Source organism: Nicotiana tabacum, chromosome 15 (genome assembly GCF_000715075.1).
Source record: "Nicotiana tabacum cultivar K326 chromosome 15, ASM71507v2, whole genome shotgun sequence".
Taxonomy (NCBI): Eukaryota; Viridiplantae; Streptophyta; class Magnoliopsida; order Solanales; family Solanaceae; genus Nicotiana; species Nicotiana tabacum.
In genome coordinates this window covers 97,958,694-97,979,771 of record NC_134094.1, presented here as the reverse complement: position 1 = coordinate 97,979,771, position 21,078 = coordinate 97,958,694, and the positions used below count along the sequence as shown (strand labels likewise).

Below are 21,078 nucleotides of genomic sequence, written 5' to 3'. Positions count from 1 at the left end.
AGATAAATAATTATGACATTGTTTGTTTTACAATATAAAAGAAACGCAACCATTCAAAACACAAAGAATTCAAGAAAATAATTATTAGTAAATATACTATCAAACAAGGAGGAGTAAAATAAAAATGTGGTTATAATTAGAAGGAATCATGAAAATGAAATCAGGGCACACATTTTTTTAATTTTTTTTTAAGTAGAAGGGCACAAAATTTTAAAACATAGGGAAAGTCAATAGATATAAAATGGGATATGCCATGAAAATGGCATTAGAAATGGTCGACAAAAATGGGAACAGCGGAGGGAGAAGAAGGAAAAGAACATTGGGCTTTTGGCTTTGAAGGGATATTTGGAAAAATAAAAGATTATTAGGGATAAAAGAGTAAATTATATGGTCAAATTCAATTAGCTTTAAGCTATAAAAAATAAGTTGGGATTCCCTAACTTGTTATTTTTAGCTTGTTTGGGCTTAAAAGCACTTGACTTAAAAGTTGTTTTTAAAGTTACCAAACACTCCAACCAGCTAAAAAGTGCTTTTAAGCTGATTTGACCAGTTTTTAAACCAATCCAAACACCCTCTAAGTAAAGATACAAAAAATATAAATCACACGAGTGAAAAAATACTAACCAAGTTAGAACTCAAGAATAAAGTCTATAGAAGATTAAATATTAAAAAAATAAATCTAAATTATACGAAAGGAAACATATTCAATACATTGTAGTTTGCTACTCATAATCGCTATAATACTTTGTGTCTTGCTAGTGAATATGCTGGAAATAATTAATTAGTTTCAATAGGAATAGCATAATAGGTTTGAGAATTATGATTTTTAGTTTAATTACTTATTGGCTTGAAATCGTTCTCATAATTACAAGGCCCAAGGAAAATATTTAATGTTTTATTATTCTTAAACTTAATATATAAATATATTTTCCACATATAAATTTATTCAGTACAGTTTGGTTCGGTATTTTTTTGATTTATTTTTATAAAATAAAAAACCTACCCGAATTAACGGTATGGTTATAGATTTGTATAAAAACCTACGGTTTTATTAAAAGAAACCTAAAAATCGGTTCGATGCGGTACAATTCGGTCGATTTAGTCGGTTTTTAAATATCCATTGACACCCCTGCTGAAAACTACTGATCTTTGTAAATGAAGATCTAAATCCCTTTTCCTTTTTGTAGTTTGGTTCATTGTTTAGTTTTTTGCCTTGGTTCAAATTTACTGGTTCAGTCTTTAATGCTCATACCATTACTTCAGAAAGCTAGTTATCACTAAAGAATTACTGTTGTATTGATGTTTAATATAAGAAAGAAAATTATTACCATCTGATGAAATAAAATAAAAGGTTTATAAAAGGCTAAAATGATCCCAAAGTAGTTGGCAGTAGAGTTAGAAAACCTAGAAGATATTGATGACTCGGGCTATGTTACAACGTTTAGATGTTCTCTTTCTTTTGGCCTCCCAAAACTAATTGTTTTATCCTCATTACTATCACTTAGAAGGAACTGAAGTAGAATAAAACAATAATCTCTCACAGTAGATTTACCAACGCTAATTTTACTTTCTTACAAAGACAAGAATAGCTTTTCGGCTAAACATTAAGCGTCAAATCAAATCACTAAGAGAAGATGGACTCTGAAAAGATCATCCCCTACCTTAGCTTATGGTTAGTTAACGACCAACAATCACGTTTTGAGCTACCTTTTGAAGTTGAATTAAATCTTAGGTTCATTACTTATCATACCTCCCCAACCTCCGCCCCTCAACGGATTCCTGAATCCAACGCCCGTCTTTTCGCCCTACCTGTTAGCTGTTGCCAACATCCATATATAAAAGGGGCACCTCTCCTTCTCCAAGGGGGACATTCGATTCTGAGTATAAAATTTTATTCTAACTTCCACGCTGCTTAATACACTCCTCATCTAATAGCCTTCATACCTCGAAGCAAATCGGAGACGATTCTGAATAAGACTGCTATTTCGGTATTTTCCATTTATATTCGACAAATGCTGCAAGTTCCCTTTCCTGAACACAGAGAATAGAACAAAATGGAAAAGGAAAACGAATTATAGGCATGACACCAACTAATTTGGAATTGATATTTGATCCATCGAGTGTACATCTAGCATTAACCATGAAACTGACACGATCACCACAAATTTCACTTATTTGTTTCTGGAGGAGGAAAGGGAAAGGATTCTGAGGCATAACTAACTAGTGAAAAACAAGAAGCTTTAATATCTAATGGATGAATTGACATGTTGTAGTGTAAAACATTTCTTCCTTACACAGTAAAACAGGAATAAAGCTAGGATAACCCACACAGTAGGACGAAACAAAAAACATTACATAACAAAGCTGGTAAGGACAATACACAAAAATGCTTTTAATCTAGCCTGTTATCATGTCACTCATAGGATCTGTAAAGTAATCAAATTAGGAAGGAGGAAAAAGAAGAAAATTGACAACAGAAGACATACTCTACAACCTCACAATTACTAGAGCAAAATGCCGCTTTACATGGATGCCAAAAGATCTCGCATTTCTGAGACAGATGGAATGGTCTCGCTGGGATAAATCTTGGCTACAAGCTGAGCGAAACTGTCATACTTGTCCAAGAACTCCTTCTGCAAGAATATGAATGTTTCAGGTAAATTTGCTATACAGAAAATGAACCAAGGAACATAGAGATCAATTAAGGAAATGATCAATACAAGCCTAGGATAAAATTTTAAAGCAACTCTAAAAATGAAAGCAGGATTTTACTATTACAGGACAATGCAGTTGAAAAGAAACTTAAGATGTCTCTGTTCTACCAGACGTCTATTAACCATGACGTCTGTTTATATAATCATCAGAGCAACTCCTGCTTTCAAAATGGCACCATTCTATCCCTTTTCCAGCTCACAGTCCATCTCATCATATAGCAAGGACAAGGTTCTTTTATAAGAGAATTCAGACAATCCAACGGCCAGAGGATTCCCCTGGATTGGCTACTTAAATTCTCACAAATTTAAATCAATAGGAAAAAATTAAATCCAACCTCTGAACATCAAATTGACATACTGATGGAAGAAAGTTTTTCAGGTGACGAATTTTTCATTTGGATTTCCAAGTGATTAATTTCAATACCCAGTCTGCTAGATATACCTTGCACTTATCCCATAACGAAGGCAGCAACTCCTCTGAGGTTAAATTCTTCTGCAATCTCTTATACATTGCACTTATGGACTTATCCACCTGTAGAAGCAAAGTTCGAACATTCACCAAAGACCCCAAAATATACAAGATTAAGTGACACATTTTTTTCGGTTTAAAAAAGTAGAAGATGAATCGAGGCAATTGACAGACTTACCCCAGATAAACTGGATTTTACCACCTTTCTAAGATCCATTTTTGACAGCCCAAGTTGGAAAGGAATCTAAAATATTTAAAATGACATAAATCATTAGAAGCTGATGATGTATTGACGCAGTCAGGCAAGCAGCATTTGCATTTAAGGTTGATCGGAACCTCAAGCAAGTTCAAATGGTGGAACAAAAATAAATTTTATTTGTTACTTCAAAAAATAAAGGAAAGGGAATAACCCAGCTACCAATAAGGTTAAGAAAATATCAGCTTAAAGTCAGCAATGCAAACCTAAAGTTCCATCTGCCGAAGAGAGAACACAACTTCTTATTCCAGTATGAGTAATGCAAGCAGCATTTGCATTTAAGGTTGATCGGAACCTCAAGCAAGTTCAAATGGTGGAACAAAAATAAATTTTATTTGTTACTTCAAAAAATAAAGGAAAGGGAATAACCCAGCTACCAATAAGGTTAAGAAAATATCAGCTTAAAGTCAGCAATGCAAACCTAAAGTTCCATCTGCCGAAGAGAGAACACAACTTCTTATTCCAGTATGAGTAATTTTACCATTATGTTAAAGCAAAATCAATGCAACTTGAGGCCTTTAATATTTACAAAGGGGCTGAAGCATAACTAATACCACAAAGAAGGATTGACTAACATGAATGTATACACTAGTAACTGGTAACTACTTTAAGCATGCAAGTCCTTAAAGGCATGACGCAGAGAAAGTAAACCAAAAATGAGGCAACAACTAGCGAATTGTCTCCCTCATCCACGGTTAGAGTGACCCCAGATAATATTTAAAAGGGATTATGATATGTCCCTAGGTAGGTACCACTTAGGTGCCTCTAAACTCACAGAGTAACAACAATCATGCTTCAATCCCGAGCTAGCTGTGGTTGGCTATGTGAATGTCAAAGACAACTATTTAGCATTAGAAGGGAATTGCCCAAATAGAGTGGAATGTTAAAGAGGATTCACAGCCAACTAATTTAGGGCCGAGGCATAATTAAATTTATTTTATTTATAAGTAGCTGAGGCTTAATTCATTGATGTTGACTGAAAAACTGTATTTTTTATATCAATTCAATATAGAGTTCACTTGGGCCTCATTTGTTTGCACTTAATGGAGGTCTGAATCTTAATCATTCGGATCTCAGACATTAAGTGCGTTTGTTTTTAAAGTCTGGATCTTAATTATTCAGATCTTAATCATCAAGTTTGTTTGTTTTTTTTACTTCACAACCTGAATAGGTCTGTATGATTAAGATCTATAACAAAGACTTAATTTCATTAAGATGCTATCATCCACATTCATTATTAATTGCCGCCACCACTTACCATTATCAACTACTACAATGCCACCCACCATCACCATACTCCACCACCACCACCACCACCATCATTCTCAACCACATACTTATCCACCTCAATTACCACAATTAACCACCCCATCACCATCAACAATCATAGCCGGTACTGCCCACCATTATAAACTACCACCATCACCTTCCTCAATCACAACCACCACCACCACTACCACCCACCATTATTAACTATCACCACCCACCACTACCATTCTCAACCATAATCGCCATCAATACCAATCACCACTAGCTATTACTCAGAACCACCACCATCAACCACCCCTCTAGTCAGCGTTCACAAGCACCACCGTTAGCCATCACCACCACAAATATATATAAAATATTACATTAATTAGTATTTTATTTGAATTTTGTGTTTATTCATTTTCAAATAAAGATAAATTTTATACATTCAGATGTTAAAAAACAAACAGTCTTTAACCATTTAATATTCAAATCTTAATACACATCGTAATATTCAAATGTGTATTCAGACTTAGACGTCTTAATCTTAAAATAAATAAATGAGGCCTTAAAGTTGCCAACTAAGGTAAGTCACTCATTATAAAATAATCTCTATGTCAATTTTTCTCCCTTTTTTTAAAAATAAACAAGAACATTATGGTGAAAATGTAAGCATACATAATAGGTAATCACAGCAGGACATCAGCCATTCTTTTTATCAACTTCGTACTTAATAAAGGTACTAGTGAGACACCGGTAGCCTCAGAACCTCAGATCTGTACCAGAAAATTTTGTTGGTTTAAATTACAGTTATCATGTTTAATTAAAGGAAACCATTGAAATATAAGGACTGACTTTCAGAAGAATCTCCCACCAAAGAGAAAAAAAGGGAAAAGGTATTCACGAAGTCCAAGAGAATTGATCAATTGATATATTCAATTTAGCTTTTTTCATCATATATTTACTTCTATAGCTCTAAGAAAAAGTCAGTACAAAGCGACATATTGAGTAGTAGACTACACGGTTCCCTTCATACTTGATAAGAAATCATGTAGTGGCTCAAATTCGTGTTGACTTAATATCGGTGCAGGAAACTAAATAACAAGCCAGTGTCCTCATACAAGGCAAATTATGTCACTCTTAAAAGGAGGTAGACAACAAATGCTGTAACCTGAGGAGAAAATTAGAAAAACAGTAATCTAACCTCTTCAGGTGGGATTGTGTACATCAAATCCTCGATTCTTTTAACGAACTGAAAAAGTCGCTCAAATTGCTGTGGAGAAGCATAGGTTTTAAAGGTATATCATCAGAAAGACTTGGACCTACAGAAATAGTAGTAACAGCAAGCAGAGAAGAAAATATTACAAAAACAAGAAGCAAGAAATAGGATAGCTTACATAGATTATAATCACGTTGATGTGGCGTGTGCAAGCTTGTTCATAAGATTCACTGGCTTCATGATAGAACTTCGCTAATGTCGGCACCATATTGGCCAGGTCATAAAGACTGCAACTCCTTCCAGTCAGTACTCAAAACAGATTTGATGGAATAGAATATGTAATAGAGTTCTGAATGCAACATCAGAGAAATACCTATTCTGAAATGCTGCATAGTTTTCTAAAAGCATAATGTCTTCATATTTTGGGTCTGCTTTAGCAATTTTATCTAAAGTAAGGAACATTGTACTAACCTGCCAAACAATTTCCAAAACAGCCACACCACACAATATTACATACATAAGGAAAAATATATTATCTGATCACGACAAACTGTAAAAATTAAAATCATCACATAGAGAAGACAAAAAATTATATGAATATTTCCTAATTTCTTTTTTGCTTTTTCCCCCTAATTCCCACTTTAGCAATATGTGATTTTCTATTACAGCATATTAAAAAATGGAATTATCAAAATGGCAAACAAAAGCAATCAACTTCCTGTTAAGTCATTAGAGTCTTAACACATATTAATAGCTTCAACTGATATCACATATTAAGAAACAAGTGGGAGATGAAAGTACTCACAAACTTTGTGTATGCCTGGTCAACCAAATCCCTTGATTGTCCTTGGATGTACTGCTCCATACGGGTTGCAAGCGTGGCAAATCTACAATACCAAATGGATTATTGATTATCTACACCAAAAAGATTAACTGAGAGTACTCTGAAAGCAACATTAAGTAGCAAATCTGGATTTGAAGTGAATTACAAGAAGAAACTCACAGCCCTACAGTTATCGATGACATTAATCAAAAGACTTGTTAGAGAAAGCTCGTAGCAAAAGGTGAGAAAGAAGCTAATCAATCATAAGAAGGGGGTAATACAGAGATGGAAAGAGTGTGAAACTGCACCAGTAAAAGGAAGAAAGCTCAAATGTAAAAAGTACTAACTGAAACTTGAGGTAACGAAAATCAAGCTGGAATATCCAATATAGAATTGGCATTGTCTAACTTTACTTGAAAGTAGGAGGGATTGATTTCTTTCTTCTTTTTTTTTAGAAAGGTAACATAAGTTGGAGTGATCAATTTCTTCATGTAAAAGTAGTAAATTTCTTGGTAATAACTAAAGTATGAAAATTGTGAAATCGATCTCTCTTTTCCTTCCAAACTGGAGAAACAAAATCATACCATTGCCAGGTTAATGAAGATCAATCATTCAGTGACGAAAATATGACACAAGAGTCTATATTCTAGCATGTCTAAATGTGCTGGACTAATCAGACCACATTAAACTAGGAGGATAAGATTAAAAAGAAAAAAGCTTTGATTGCAATCCCACGAGTTAAATACGTTGTCCATCGGACACCAAATTTACATGTTAACCAATAATTTTACACTCTAAGTATGTCAAGCACTATTTAGATGCCCCCTAAGTCGAACTCTCTAACTATACATTTGACAGCAAACCCGCTCTACAGACAACGCAAGTATACAAAAGTAAGGACATATGGAACCCAGTCCACCTTGGTATATATGACAAAACTCCCAACTGTCGAACATTTCGCTCATTTCTTTCAATTTGATGACATGCTTCATCAACAAACTGCAATGCAAGCAACAGAAAAGAGAGTAAAAATCATAACTTATGAGTTCCACAATCATATATCACGACAAGCAGGAAGGCAGTAGCTCACCCGACTGAACTGCATTGAAATTCTAGATTCCAAGTCATCAAGCAAGATGCGTACAAATCCTGCAGCATCAGCCTTCTGACCTGAAATATAACGTTCTGTTATTCCATGCATCGATATGCAGCGCAAAGGATCAATCTTGTATGCCCAATCCACCACCGCATAGAAGTCTTCCTAAAACACGTAAAAACAGGAGAGTTTCGTCAGAAGTAAAAATTCTGCAACCATCCAACCAACAATTATGCCCGTTAAGAACCATATATCAAACCACATAACTACAAAGAAAATTAACGATAGAGAGAGAAAAAATTACTATTACAGAGAAAACAAAGCTATAAGCACCACGAAGAATAGGTAAAACTTGCTGGCAAACATCCAGCACTAGGGCCTCATGACAAAGACAAATAAAACATGTCCAGAAAGCAAGAACTTGGTGTATCAAGGGCTGGTTCTACAGAACACAATAAGGGCAGAATAATAAGGCAGTTTGATTACAGAAAAGGAATGTTATGAAGCTGTTCGCTGGACAATGCAAAACCAATTTTCTTCTTCCGACTGAGTAGCGGAAACGAAGATGTTGAGATGGATGTATGAGCATACCGGGAGAAATAGGATTAGGAACAAAGATATTCGGGACAATGTGGGAGTGGCCTCCGTGGTGGACAAGATAAGGGAGACGAGGTTGAGATGGTTCGGGCATGTAAAAAGAAGCTGCATAGTTGCCCAGTGAGGAGGTGTGAGAGGTTGGCAGTGGTGGGTCTAAGGAGAAGTAGAGATAGGCCGAAGAAGTATTAAGGAGTGGGGATTTGAGGGGATTAGACAGGACATGTCACATCTTCAACTTACCGAGAACATGACCTTAAATAGAAGGATAATGAGGTCGAGGATTAGGATAGAAGGTTAGTAGGCTATTTGGGACACCGTATCTGTTCCTTATTTTTCATATCAGTATTATTATTATTATCATTCTCGTATTATCTTATCCCTCGATTTCTATTACTACATGTTGTTTCCTTTACTTCGGTTATCTTATCGCTTTGATATTTTGTTGTTGTTACTGTTCTTGTCTTCATTATTCTCAACATGGCTTCTTCACTACTATTTTCTTTTTCAAACCTGCTTTGAACTACTTTTCTTTATCCGAAGTTCTATCGGAAACAGTCTCTCTACCTCCACAAGGTAGGGGTAAGTTTTGCGTACACACTACCCTCCCCAGGCCCCACTTGTGGGACCACACTGGGCATGTTGTCGTCATTGTTGACCAAGTAAGGTTTCGATTCAATCACGATGAGTACGGTTGTAGCAGGGAATCGTTAATAATGTACACATTGTACTCGATAAACAATCAAGCATGACGCTATGAACATTGAGCATGTAAATAACACATAGCTCACCAAAGAAGAATCACCAAAATAAATTTAAGAAAATACTTACGACTATTGATCTGTTTTTTCATTCAGCATCTCAATCTGATACTAACAGAACCCCCCCCCCCCCCCCAGGGCCATATTTTTGCTTCAAGTTAACATACTATCATTATTCGGCAAAGGGCCAAATATACCCCTCTATTTTCGAAAATGGTCTAAGAATACCCCTCGTTATACTATTGGGTTATCTATACTCCTGTTGTCATACTTTGGGTTCAAATATACCCCTCATTTAAACGGAGGGACACGTGTCATCATCCTGTTGGTCAATTCTAAATATCTCCTAATTAATTTAAAAGACCCATTACCCATACCCGAAATGTTTTTTGTAAAAACTGGAAAAAACTAAAAAACAATTTTTACTAAAAACTGAAAAAAACAATTTCAGTTTTTACAAAAACAACTGCTTTAAAAAAACTGGAAAATATTTTCTAAAACAATATTTTTGTAAAAACTGAAAAACAAAAACTGAAAAGCAATTTTCTAAAGCAATTAAAAACTAGAAATAACTGAAATATTTTTAACTAAAAACTGAAAAAAAAAGAAAATATTTGTTTTTTCAGTTTTTACAAAAACATTGCTTTAGAAAATTGCTTTTTAGTTTTTTTTCAGTTTTTACAAAAATATTGTTTTAGAAAATATTTTCAGCTTTTTTTAAAGCAGTTTTTTGTAAAAACTGGAAAAAAAATATTTTCGTTTTTTTTAGTTTTTAGTTAAAAAAAAAACCAGTTTTTTCCAGTTTTTACAAAAAAATTTGCTTTAGAAAATTGATTTTCAGCTTCTTCTTTTTTTCAGTTTTTACAAAAACATTGTTTTAGAAAATATTTTTCAGTTTTTTTGTAAAAACTGAAAAAAAAAATATTTTCGTTTTTTTTCAGTTTTTAGTAAAAATTGTTTTTTAGTTTTTTCCAGTTTTTACAAAAAACAAAATTATTTTTGGGGTATGGGTAATGGGTCTTTTTAATTAATTAAGAGATTTAGAATTGACCAACAGGACGATAACACATGTCCCTCCGTTTAAATGAGGGGTATATTTGAACCCAAAGAATGACTGCAGGGGTATAGATTACCTAATAGTATAACGAGGTGTATTCTTAGACCATTTTCGAAAGTAGAGGGGTATATTTGGCCCTTTGCCGTATCATTATTATTATTATTATCAAACAGTAAGGCTATTGTAAGGATGAAATTTTTAGAATTACTTGTATTCCATCGAGTAAATCATGAAGGGATTCGTTCAGAGCCTCGAGCTCACCAGTGTTTTTACCTGCAAAATATCAAGACCGGGTCCTTGATTGACCATAAATCAGGCTAGGTAAGAGAAGAAACAAGGACAAAGAAGTACCAGCTTTGTTTTCAGTCTCATCAATATCCATAATGCCCAAATCATCATAATTTGCATCATCCTCTTCATGTGCACTTTTGTTCCCATTAGCAAGACCTCCTGGTGGAACGAGTGCAGGAACTTCAAAGCACATGAAGTGAGCAAAGAAAGAACTCTGCATTTAGGAAAAAAGAAACAAAAGACTTGATATTGGAAGTGAGAGCAACATTAACCAAATATATACATATATTCCAAAGAAAGAAGAAAGTAGAAGAGCACCTCATCCACAAGTAGAGGGATAAATATTGTTAGCATTTTAGAATATGCATCCGAAACTGTTGAAGTGTCTGCACTATTCACACTTTGATTCGAACCCATCGAACCTTCAAGCCATACAGTTGGATTTCTTGATGCCTTTGTGCTGGCACGGAGCTCGTTTGCAAACTCACGAGCCTGCAAGTATGGCACACATAAAGAATCATCACTTTAAACTTGAAATGTTCTTCATCAAGGATTTGCTATGACCCCGAAACTTTTTCCATTTTTAGCTCTGAAATTTGGTCCAAGGAGAATCACGAGGCATGGACAATAAATAGGAATATTTAATCAGAATCAAAACAAGATTAAGAGGGTCCACCAATACCAATAAAAACCAACACAACAAGCATTGTGAACCACCTATATTTATTACCGAAAACGGCTTACAAGATTCAACTCTCAATACATTCTCCTTTGAGCAATTTCATCTTGCATAATTCAATTTTTCTCTTTCCAGTTCCAACTGAGTTTTAATTCATGAAAATTGTAAATCTTTCTTTTTATAGAAAGAAAAAATTATTAAGAATAATTGTGAATACCTTGTAATTAAAGTTGTAGATGAGAAAATTATTGTGCATATCAATTAGGAGTCAACTAGGATGATTAAATACGAATTAGGAAAACTAGATGCCTATAATTATGAGTCTTTCCTATTCTAGGACGTTGTGACGTTATTTATATCCTGACACTTGAGAGAATAATCAAATCGAATTTCACATAATTATCTTTTTTATCTCGTATTTCTACATGGTATTAGAGCTAAAAAGGATACTAAGTCCCTTCTCTGATATTAAAATATTGAGCCAGGATGTAGTGCTACTAGCTTCGTTAATCCCATCTTTTGGCTTGAAAGAATTCGCACGCAAAACAGCTTTCCCAAAATAAGAGGAGTCTTCTACTTACTGCTCAGAAACATTAACCAGTTAGCAGATATGCTTACAAAATCACCGAGAGGTTTAAGGATTGATTAAATTTGCAACAAACTAGGAGCATATGATATGTATCTTCGGACTTGAATAGGATTGTTAAGAATATTTGTGAACATTTTGTAAATAACGTTGTAGATTAGAAAAATACCATACACATCAATTAAGATGAGTACATATATTAGGATGATTGTATGCCTGTAATTATGATCCTTTCCTATTCTAGGACGTGTAAACGTTATTTAAAACCCCCAACAACTTGAGAGAGATAATCAAGCTATATTTCACATCATTCTCCTCTTCTTTTTTCCCTTTTTACAACTTCAAATATTGCAAATTGTAAGTGTTCTAGACAGATGTTTAGGATTGGAACAGAAATTTGCTATTTCAGCAAATTTCAAGAATTTTTCAAGAGGAATGTGAGGAAATGATCTCCTACGCTAACTTACAATTTGAATAGAAGAAAATGACCCTATTAAGATCTCCTATATTTTATTTACAGATCTCATGTGCTATTTTTTACTGTTCTCGTGACAAGGATCCCTAAAATAACATTTGTAATGGACTACAAAAGCAAATCTACCAAACACTGTAGTCCAATTGTCTTTAGCTCCTTGGCGCTGAAATCTTCTTCCATCAAAATGCATTTGGTCGAAGTTTTCTAAGCTTGGGCTCCAACATGAAGTAATTTTTTTTCTCCAAAATTAAACTCCTAGGGGTGGTTTGGTTACCGGGATTAGGATACTAATCCTGAGATATAATTTGGGATTGCTTTTATCCCATGTTTTTAGAACCAAACGGCCCCCTAGAGTCCAAAGTCAATATTCCTTACTCATCCTGTTTGTTTGTATTAAGTGTTATGAGTCAGATTATCAATCACTGTCTTTGAGTTGCTTGTGTCGTATTGATCCCTTGAGAAGTGTTGGATTCCCCTCTTCCCATCTTTTTCTGTTTTCTGTTTTTCAGAGTTATATGATTTAAAATGTCAGTGGGTGCTTTGGTTGAATGGCAGGTAGAATGGTGGCCAAATCCCTTTCTGTTCTTTTTCTTCTCCTCTGGTTTCCTACTGCTGCCACTTAACTCTTTTTGCAGCTTGTTAATGCTTACAGAAAACACCCTGCAATTCGGTTTCTCTCTTTTAAGATAGTAAGTCTGCACCTATTTTACAATTTAGCAGGGAAAACTGCCTGCTGTGATTGTTGGTTAGTGGTTACATGTAGATTAAACTTTTCCAAATGCAGGTTTCCTCAGCAACCCTTTGCTGCAACGGACATTGAGGGTTTGAGATGAAGAAAAAAGATTTTCAAATAGTTTAGAAGTGCACAAATGGGTTTACACTGAGTTTGTTGTTTTTGTTATTAGAAGTGCATAAATGCTGTAGTGAACACATAAGCGAATCTAAGCATAAATGCTGTAGTGAACACATACGTGAATCTAAGGCCTATGACACATACTCAGCAAAGAGAAGGAAGTAAAAGCGGTTATCGAAAGACATGAAAAGACAATTGGATAGATATAAATAACTTTCTGACCTCCCGTCGCAAAAGCAAATTAAGGGATGTGCAATAAGCTTTTCTTAGAGGGCCCAAGCAATTCTTGTCAAGACTCTGTAAAAAAAGGATGGCGGAAAAAAACATCAGAACCTATTGAAACAAACAATAGTAAGTTAACCAAGAAGTTGAATCAGTCTGACCTTCAAATGCTGCAAAAGACGAGCATATGTCCTGCACTTGTATCTCAGATCAGCATGGTCAGGCCTCTTCAATTGTCCACGCTGTTTAATTCATGTTATCAGCTGTCTGTAGTAAATACTTACATACAAAAGAAAGATGAATTTAAGTAGAAAGTAAAAGTGAGAGCATAAGAACACCTGAGAAAAATAACTCTTATCACTTATCATAAAATCCACCAAACTGGTAAAATAGTTTCTCAAGAACTCAGATGCTCTTCGAACAAATGTTGTTTTTAACTTATCAAGCTCAGATCGTTTCTCCTTTACCTACAAGAGATTCAAGAACATATCCACAAGTAAAAGTTAGTGCAAACTTTTACACACAAATTAGAGTGAACAACCACCATCTATCTGAAAATAGTTTATCTGAAAGGCAGGACAACTTTGTTTCACTTCAATTAGCAAACAAGCACATAAGATGTAACAATAGGATTTCCATACTTCCCACCCATTTATAGTAATAGATTATAAGCCCCAAATAACAAGTAAGATGTTGCTCTATAAAAATTAGCTGGTTTTGTTGAAAAGGAAAAAGGAAGAATTCCCTATCCATTTAATAAAGCCAAGGTTCATCAGGGCCAGTCAAGTCACATTATTCAATTTAGTAATACCATGTCAATTTTGCACTGATTTAACAATTTTTCATTTTTCCAAGCACCTGAGAAACAAAAGTTATCCAAGAACTTATCTGGCCTATCTATATTAACCTTTTCTCCCCTGTATGATGAAGCACATCGCTGTAAGAAGAAATAACTAAATGAACCAGAAAGAAAGAAATGAGAAAGTGGACATACAGCTCTCATGTTTGCATGGCTAGGATCCAAATTAGGCGCTTCAAGACCACGTAAAGCATTAGTTAACCACTCACATGCCTCAATGTTTTGAAGCATTCTTGCCTCGTCAAATGAGCCACCGGTTAAAGATGTTGCATACTACAAACAAGAATGATGAAGTAAGAAAATTAAATTATTTATGGGCGCCCACCAGAGAGAGAGAGAGAGAAAGAGAAAGAGAGAGAGACCTCAGAGGGTATACGCAATCTCTCAAGAAGCTTATCAAGTTCTTCAATCAATGCCTTGTTGTTAACTGACTGCATTTCCAGCTTGTTGTTGCGGCTCTCTATCTGCATAAACAAAGGATCAGCAGTGCACTAGTAAAGGAGGTTATACATTCAAATAACAGACAGTCAACATTCCAATGAACTGAATATATATGTAATGTGGCAAATTCAGTCTTACAGCAATTAACCATGCAAACACAAAAATATCATCCTTTTCCCCTGAAGCATATACACACAAGGATCAGACTTCTACATGACCAAACTAGGTTCAAGTCAAGAAGAAAATGATACCATCTAGGTTTATTCATTGGACAGTGCGGCCGTTGGAATAAAACAAACTAGAATATTGCATATCAGATAGATGCACTAAGGATTATGACACAAAATTAATATTCACATTTAGGCGATGCACAAGTTATGATCAAACATAGGCAGATCATATTATCATATAGATGCATATTCAAATGAGTGGACTAAGAAAAGCAAAACTTATCTCCTCGCCACAAATACTAGATAATATACTACAGAAGTGAAATGCAGAGATTCCTACTGATTCAATATCTTCTCTCATGTGTCTAAGTTTTAAGTTGAAGATGCCCAACCATTCATCCATATCTTCAACACAGCTAGTGGCAGCTTCAAGACCCTGCAAGACCTGCAGGACAAATATTTCAGAGGCAGAAACATATAGCTCCCTTTATGGAAAACATGGAATTCCCCTAATCTCATGAAGGCAAAAAATTAAGTGTGCATGTCTAAGAACATACATACAGAAATTTGGAAGATAAGGAAGAAAAGCTGAATATAAGGGAATAGCGAGCAAGGCAAAGTTTGCTATTAACTGCACTTGGCAGAAGAAAAGTTTGACAATGCAAGAGCTGCATAGCCTATTTAAGCAAAAGTATATCAATCATTATAAAAACAAAAACAGCAGCAACTCCTGAAAGAAAATAAAACCAAAAGCTGCTCTGACACAGGCATCAAAATAATAAGAACTCTTTTACCAAAATATTGACTGGTCACCTCATCAATTAACGGCTCGTTCTCCAAAATGGCATGCACATTCGCAGCTTCCAGAGCTTGAACCTCTCGCTTTAACCGCTCTGAAAATGCCTCAGCTTCACCAATGCCCATTACATAACTGTAGGAAGTTGGAAACCCAAAATCAAGACAGGGAACCAAAATGTAACCAGGATAATTCAGGGGCTTGGAAAAGAACGACCACAACAGAACTTACAAGGAAACCTCGAACTAGAGAACAGCCAACAAGAAAAGAAAAGAAAAGCTAAGGTCTACACCTGGCGAATGAAGTTTTCTTTATAAGGGTTTATTTCAAATTAATATTAACGATTTTACTTATAAGCTAAGTTGTACGCTTCAGCAAAGAGACATGCCCTTAACTTCTAGATTATCGCTTAAAGCATCAAAAACCTTGTCTCTTTTTTATGCTTTTCTCTCTAAAAAACACTGCTCCTACTTGAGTCCGCGGGAAATAGGTCTTTTTCAGTTGTTAACACTCCTAAAGCCCCTAATTACTACTGCACAATCCAAATGTTCTCATAATTGTGCCAACGATGGCTTGTTAATGCAGACATAAGCACTTTGAGCCATAGCTTAGATAATCCAATGTCAATACAAGAAAGAAAAAGAGGTCACATACGTGCCTAAAAGAGCCTCCATGTCTTCTTCCTCTGCTTGAGACACGAGTTCCCTTTCAACAGTTACTTTCATCTCACGTTCTTCCACAGCAGCAGTGATAGGCCCGTCTTGAAGATTAGTATGTTGTTTGGTAAATGCTGGAGTATTTTCCTACATTGGATATATATAGATCACAATTGCATAAAACTCATCAAGCACCAAGATTCATTTTAGTTCCTTTTGGGTTGGGGCTGGGGATCTAGATTCTTATAGCTTGTTTAAAGAAACATATAAGAGAAACTAGTTGTGAGCAAATATGTATTTCAAATTAACAAAGGTTTGTGTTCAGTGTGGATGTAAACAGTGTGTATAAGATGCTCTTCCAAGGCTTAATTTTTTGGGATAAGTCAAGCTCTTAGAAGGCTTTTTAGGATAGTCTCTTGTTTTAGGTGCAACCATGAGGTCCCTGTCATAATAGATGACTGGTGTCTTTGGTTGTGCAGATTCTCTGCTTTTTGGTATACATACAACTTATATATGTGAGTTCCTATCTTTTTCAAAAAACATATATGTGAGTTCCTACAGCTTCTATTTGGGAGTTTTCCCACATATTATCAAAAAAGAAAGACCATATCCTTTTCGAAGACAATCTAACTAAAGAAAAAAGGAAATGTAGGTGAATTTAATTCTATTAAAGATGACTATTTGCTTTATCATTATGTGTTGCTGATAGTGTCCATCTTCAGCTATAAGAAAGTAAAAGTGCATATTCAAAAAGAGGACAGGACTTATACCACACCCCTAAGCACATTCTTAGGAACTTAGTTACATGCCTATCCTAAATCAAAAATCAGTAGATAACACTAAAGGATACAAACTTAAAAGTATGGAACATTAGGGGCACTGCACTAGTGGCATGACACCAGCCAACACATGATCTAACAACCATTTAAACTTTACTAACAAGTTCATAGGCAAAGAAAAAATTCATCTTCAATAAGAAACAGAATGAAGCAAGTCAAGTTTCCAGAGATGGGGGCCACAGATGTGCTATTAAGACGTTCAAAACAAGTTGCAGAACTATTATATGCACCTTTGCCCAAAGAGCCATCTCCACCACATCAATGCCAACGACCTTGGGGAGACGACCCAAAATATCTTTACAGATGTTTAGAATGCAAAGCAATACGCGGTTCCTACAATGCAAGGAAAAAGTCCACGGGCAAATGAAAAAATTCATGTTAGCATAAGAATTCAGATGGATAGACATCAAAAACTTTGAAGCAAACCTATCGTCGACATTGCGCATTGTCCACTGAGGTGGAGCGACACTTTGACTTCTGATATTATCAAATCCCTACACGAAAAAATTCGTCCGAATAAATTCCAAATATCTCTATTATACAAGTAAGGACGACATAGCTCTTCAATGATATTACCAGCATAAATGTACACCCACTTGGATCATTAGTTACAACCTCCACCTTTGACAGATGCTTAAGCTTGTATAATTTTGCAGGCTACATGTGCAAGCATAACACGACTGTCAGCGAAACATGACATTTTGACCCGATTTGCTTTAAATGAAAATCTCTGGTCAAATATGTTGATTTGGGAGATCCAATTTGGTTCTTTTTGGTTCTTTCCGATGTTTTAAAATGCGAAAGCACAAGGTAAGGTGCTAAAAAAATGTTCCGCAAGCGAATTACTGAAGCTGAGTAAAGGTTGAGTAAAGAAGCTGTCATGTAAGATTTTGTTGCTCTATTTTCAACATAACGAAGTCACAGCTCCATGTCTTTTTCCTTTTGATAAACCATAATGAGGTCATAAGTTCTGGAATTAGTGTCTGAACAGAAGGAAAAAGTTTTAGAAAGAATAAATCAGAAGTATTTACCTCAAGAACTCCTCCAGCGGAATATTTTAAGACATGGAGAAAAGCTTTAGTCCGTTGACCTTTTGCTTTTGCTGCACAAACCACACATCATGATAGTTTGAACATACAGAATGAACAACTCCGATCGGCAATTACAAAAAGGAAAAGTGAAAGTGCATACAACCCCACTCCATTTTGTGAGGAAAACTTATCTGTTAAAATGGCACAATCATTGGAGGACTTATCTGACAATATTAACATAAAAAATCTTGGGCAAAGGAAGAGATTTTCACTCTAAAATTTGAATGTTACTTGAGACATTTGAAGGTGTATGTCAAAATAAGTGCATCTTTCATTGACAACAACCTCTTATCCGAAAAAAGTAAATAAATAAATAAAACTTCAAGCTTAATTTCCTTGGGTGAATATTGATCATCTCCATCGAATTGTTTGGAATGGCCGGGCAGGAATGTGAAAGATATATTATTCCTCCTTTCGTCCAACCCAAAGGATATTAAGGTACCCAATTATTCCTCTCTTTTTTGGGCTTCCCCTCCACTCATTGTTCCACTTTCTGTACCAACCAAATATTAGCATAAGGTTTCTCCCCCTCTTTTGGACAATGTGGTATCTAGCAACTAGTACTCTGGCCCTTAGTAAAAAAAAATCATTGCATGCTTCCGTTTAATGGACAATAAACTTACTAACAACTCATTCCTCCCTCAACCCTTCTTTTTTTAAATAAGGGTGGTTTTCAGGCCAACTTGCACACCTCGACTATTCAACCGGACACCTGCTACCTCGTACTCATTCCTCCCTCAACCATAATAATTCCAAACAAATACATCATTGAGATTTTTTCAGCTCAATAACTCAAATCACCACCACCATATCTTACACTACTTACCAGCAATTCACTCATTAAAATAATCAAAAAAAACTCTCTACCATACATCTTATCAATGAAGCATACAATAAAAGAAGCTTAGGTTAACATCATTCAGGAAACCAGTGAAACAACTAAATACAACCTCGTGATTTCTCTTCTCCTACCTCTAAAACCGTTAGCCACCACTACTGACACCTAGCTTCGCTTAGCTAAGGCCTTTGCACATCTCATCCTTGCACAAGACCTTATGTATCTTCTCTGTATTGTTCCAGTTTTATCACATACCCCTAAAGAGACCTGAGCTAGCTAAGGTCTTATTGAGGCTCATTTCTGTCTCTCTTTTTTTATGGTGATAGTGCTCCGGCTAGCTTGCGGGCACGGCAATTAGTTCCACTTTGTACCTGCTACCTCCCACCAGCACGGATACAAAGGTAACTCTGCCATCAAGGCTTGGGCAGAACGAAAGAAATCACGTGTATTTTTTGTCTCCGCTACCTAAGCTAGTGCTCGTCTCTAGCTCTTGAAGCAACAAAACAAACTTAATTTCATCAAATTGAAACAGATCATGCATTAACTGAGAGTAAAAATAACGGAATCACCGAGCTTTAATTTACATTAATCAACAAAGTATTACTAAATAACTGTCCTAAAACTAGAAGTTTCTCCAAATCTGGAAAATAAGATAGATAACTTACAGGAAATGGCGAGAACTCTGGGTTTAGCGGTGTGACTACGCCCCAATTTGCCAGTTTTGGCCCAGATCCCTCGGCTCTTAGCGACTCTGATGGTCATCGTGATCTTCTCTTTTGTGCTTTCTAAAGCCGCCTCACAAGCTCTCCTCAATTCCTCATCGTCGGCACTCGATTTCGCCATTTTTGCTCTGAAGTTGAAGCTACTAAGGAACTCTATTGACAAAGTCCCTGTATTTTTAGATTTCCTCTTTCTCTTCCTCTACTTGTTGGAGCAGTTTTTACAGCTTGAAAAGTTGCAGGGAGGTGGTGTCTCTTTCCTCCCTTTTTCCTAGGAAGTTTAATAATAGTCCAACCTTTTCTTCTTTCACATTTTCTTTTTCCTTCTTTTATTATTGGTAAAGACGGGTTTTAAACGAGTTAAAAATCATGTTTTCAAGAAGAAGAAAAAAAGGAAAAATCATGTTGCCTTTATATATGTCTTTTTAGGATTTTGCACATCTGGGCAGTAATTGGTTTTGATTTTACATGTAAAAGCTGACTTTTGCAATACATGTGGTTGTCATTGCGTACATTATCATAGATGTTCTGCAACTATAAATAGGTACTTGTTATGAATATATTGAATTTGTGAATGTCCAACAACTCATCTATGAACCATTTTGGATATACATGAATATGTTTATTACATTCATTTAATATATTGTATAACTCACAAGTAAACTGTAAACTATATATACGATATTTTTAATTATTTTTTTAATTATTTGTCTTGTTATTACTTGCTATCATGACTTCTTTCACCTTCTTTAGCCGAGGGTCTATCGGAAACAGTCTCTCTGCCCTTCCAGGGTGGGGTAAGGCTGCGTACATCCTACCCTCCCCAAATCCCACTTGTGGGATTATACTGGTTGTTGTTGTTATTGTTGTTGTTGTTGTATATACGGTATTTCTAATTATACAAAAGACATCAATAAGATAGACTTGAATACAACTTGATAGAAGAAAATTTTTATCTATATTTTTTGGCTTATATTGCTATAATTTTATAATACGTTATCAGCACGAAGTTCTAACCAACTGAGGTTATCTGCTTCATTCGAATTTTATCTTCTTCCAAAAAGAGGTACTTAATTTCTTTTCCGATCCAGGTATACATTCTTATGTTTATAACATTTTTATTAGGATCTTTTTTAACCTACAATTTAATTAACATATGCATAACTTGTTTTGAATATGATTATAATAATTGCCTCGGTATGAAAATAATAAGCTTCGGTTAAATTGTTATTTCGAAGAAGTTTAAACCTACACATAAATAGATAAGTATTAAATTGAATTACCATGATTAGACTAATTAATCTCACATCCAAATGTTATGACAGA

The 21,078-nt window shown here is 35.2% G+C and overlaps 1 protein-coding gene across 1 annotated transcript; it reads right to left on the bottom strand.

The window, feature by feature from the left end:
- Positions 1-2,217: 2,217 nt before the first annotated feature.
- On the bottom strand, positions 2,218-20,077 carry LOC107782395 (exocyst complex component SEC3A). Its single transcript, XM_016603281.2, has 25 exons — positions 19,699-20,077; positions 18,136-18,206; positions 17,681-17,761; positions 17,531-17,598; positions 17,335-17,437; positions 16,264-16,412; positions 15,627-15,744; positions 15,154-15,258; positions 14,565-14,666; positions 14,338-14,475; positions 13,682-13,810; positions 13,505-13,585; positions 13,344-13,418; positions 10,847-11,020; positions 10,589-10,742; positions 10,446-10,510; positions 7,820-7,990; positions 7,649-7,728; positions 6,712-6,793; positions 6,280-6,377; positions 6,085-6,193; positions 5,892-5,960; positions 3,362-3,427; positions 3,157-3,246; positions 2,218-2,633 (listed from the first exon to the last, which is right to left on the bottom strand). The coding sequence occupies exons 1-25, from the start codon at positions 19,874-19,876 to the stop codon at positions 2,523-2,525; spliced, it is 2,667 nt and encodes an 888-aa protein (XP_016458767.1). The 5' UTR covers positions 19,877-20,077; the 3' UTR covers positions 2,218-2,522.
- Between the last annotated feature and the right edge of the window lie 1,001 nt (positions 20,078-21,078).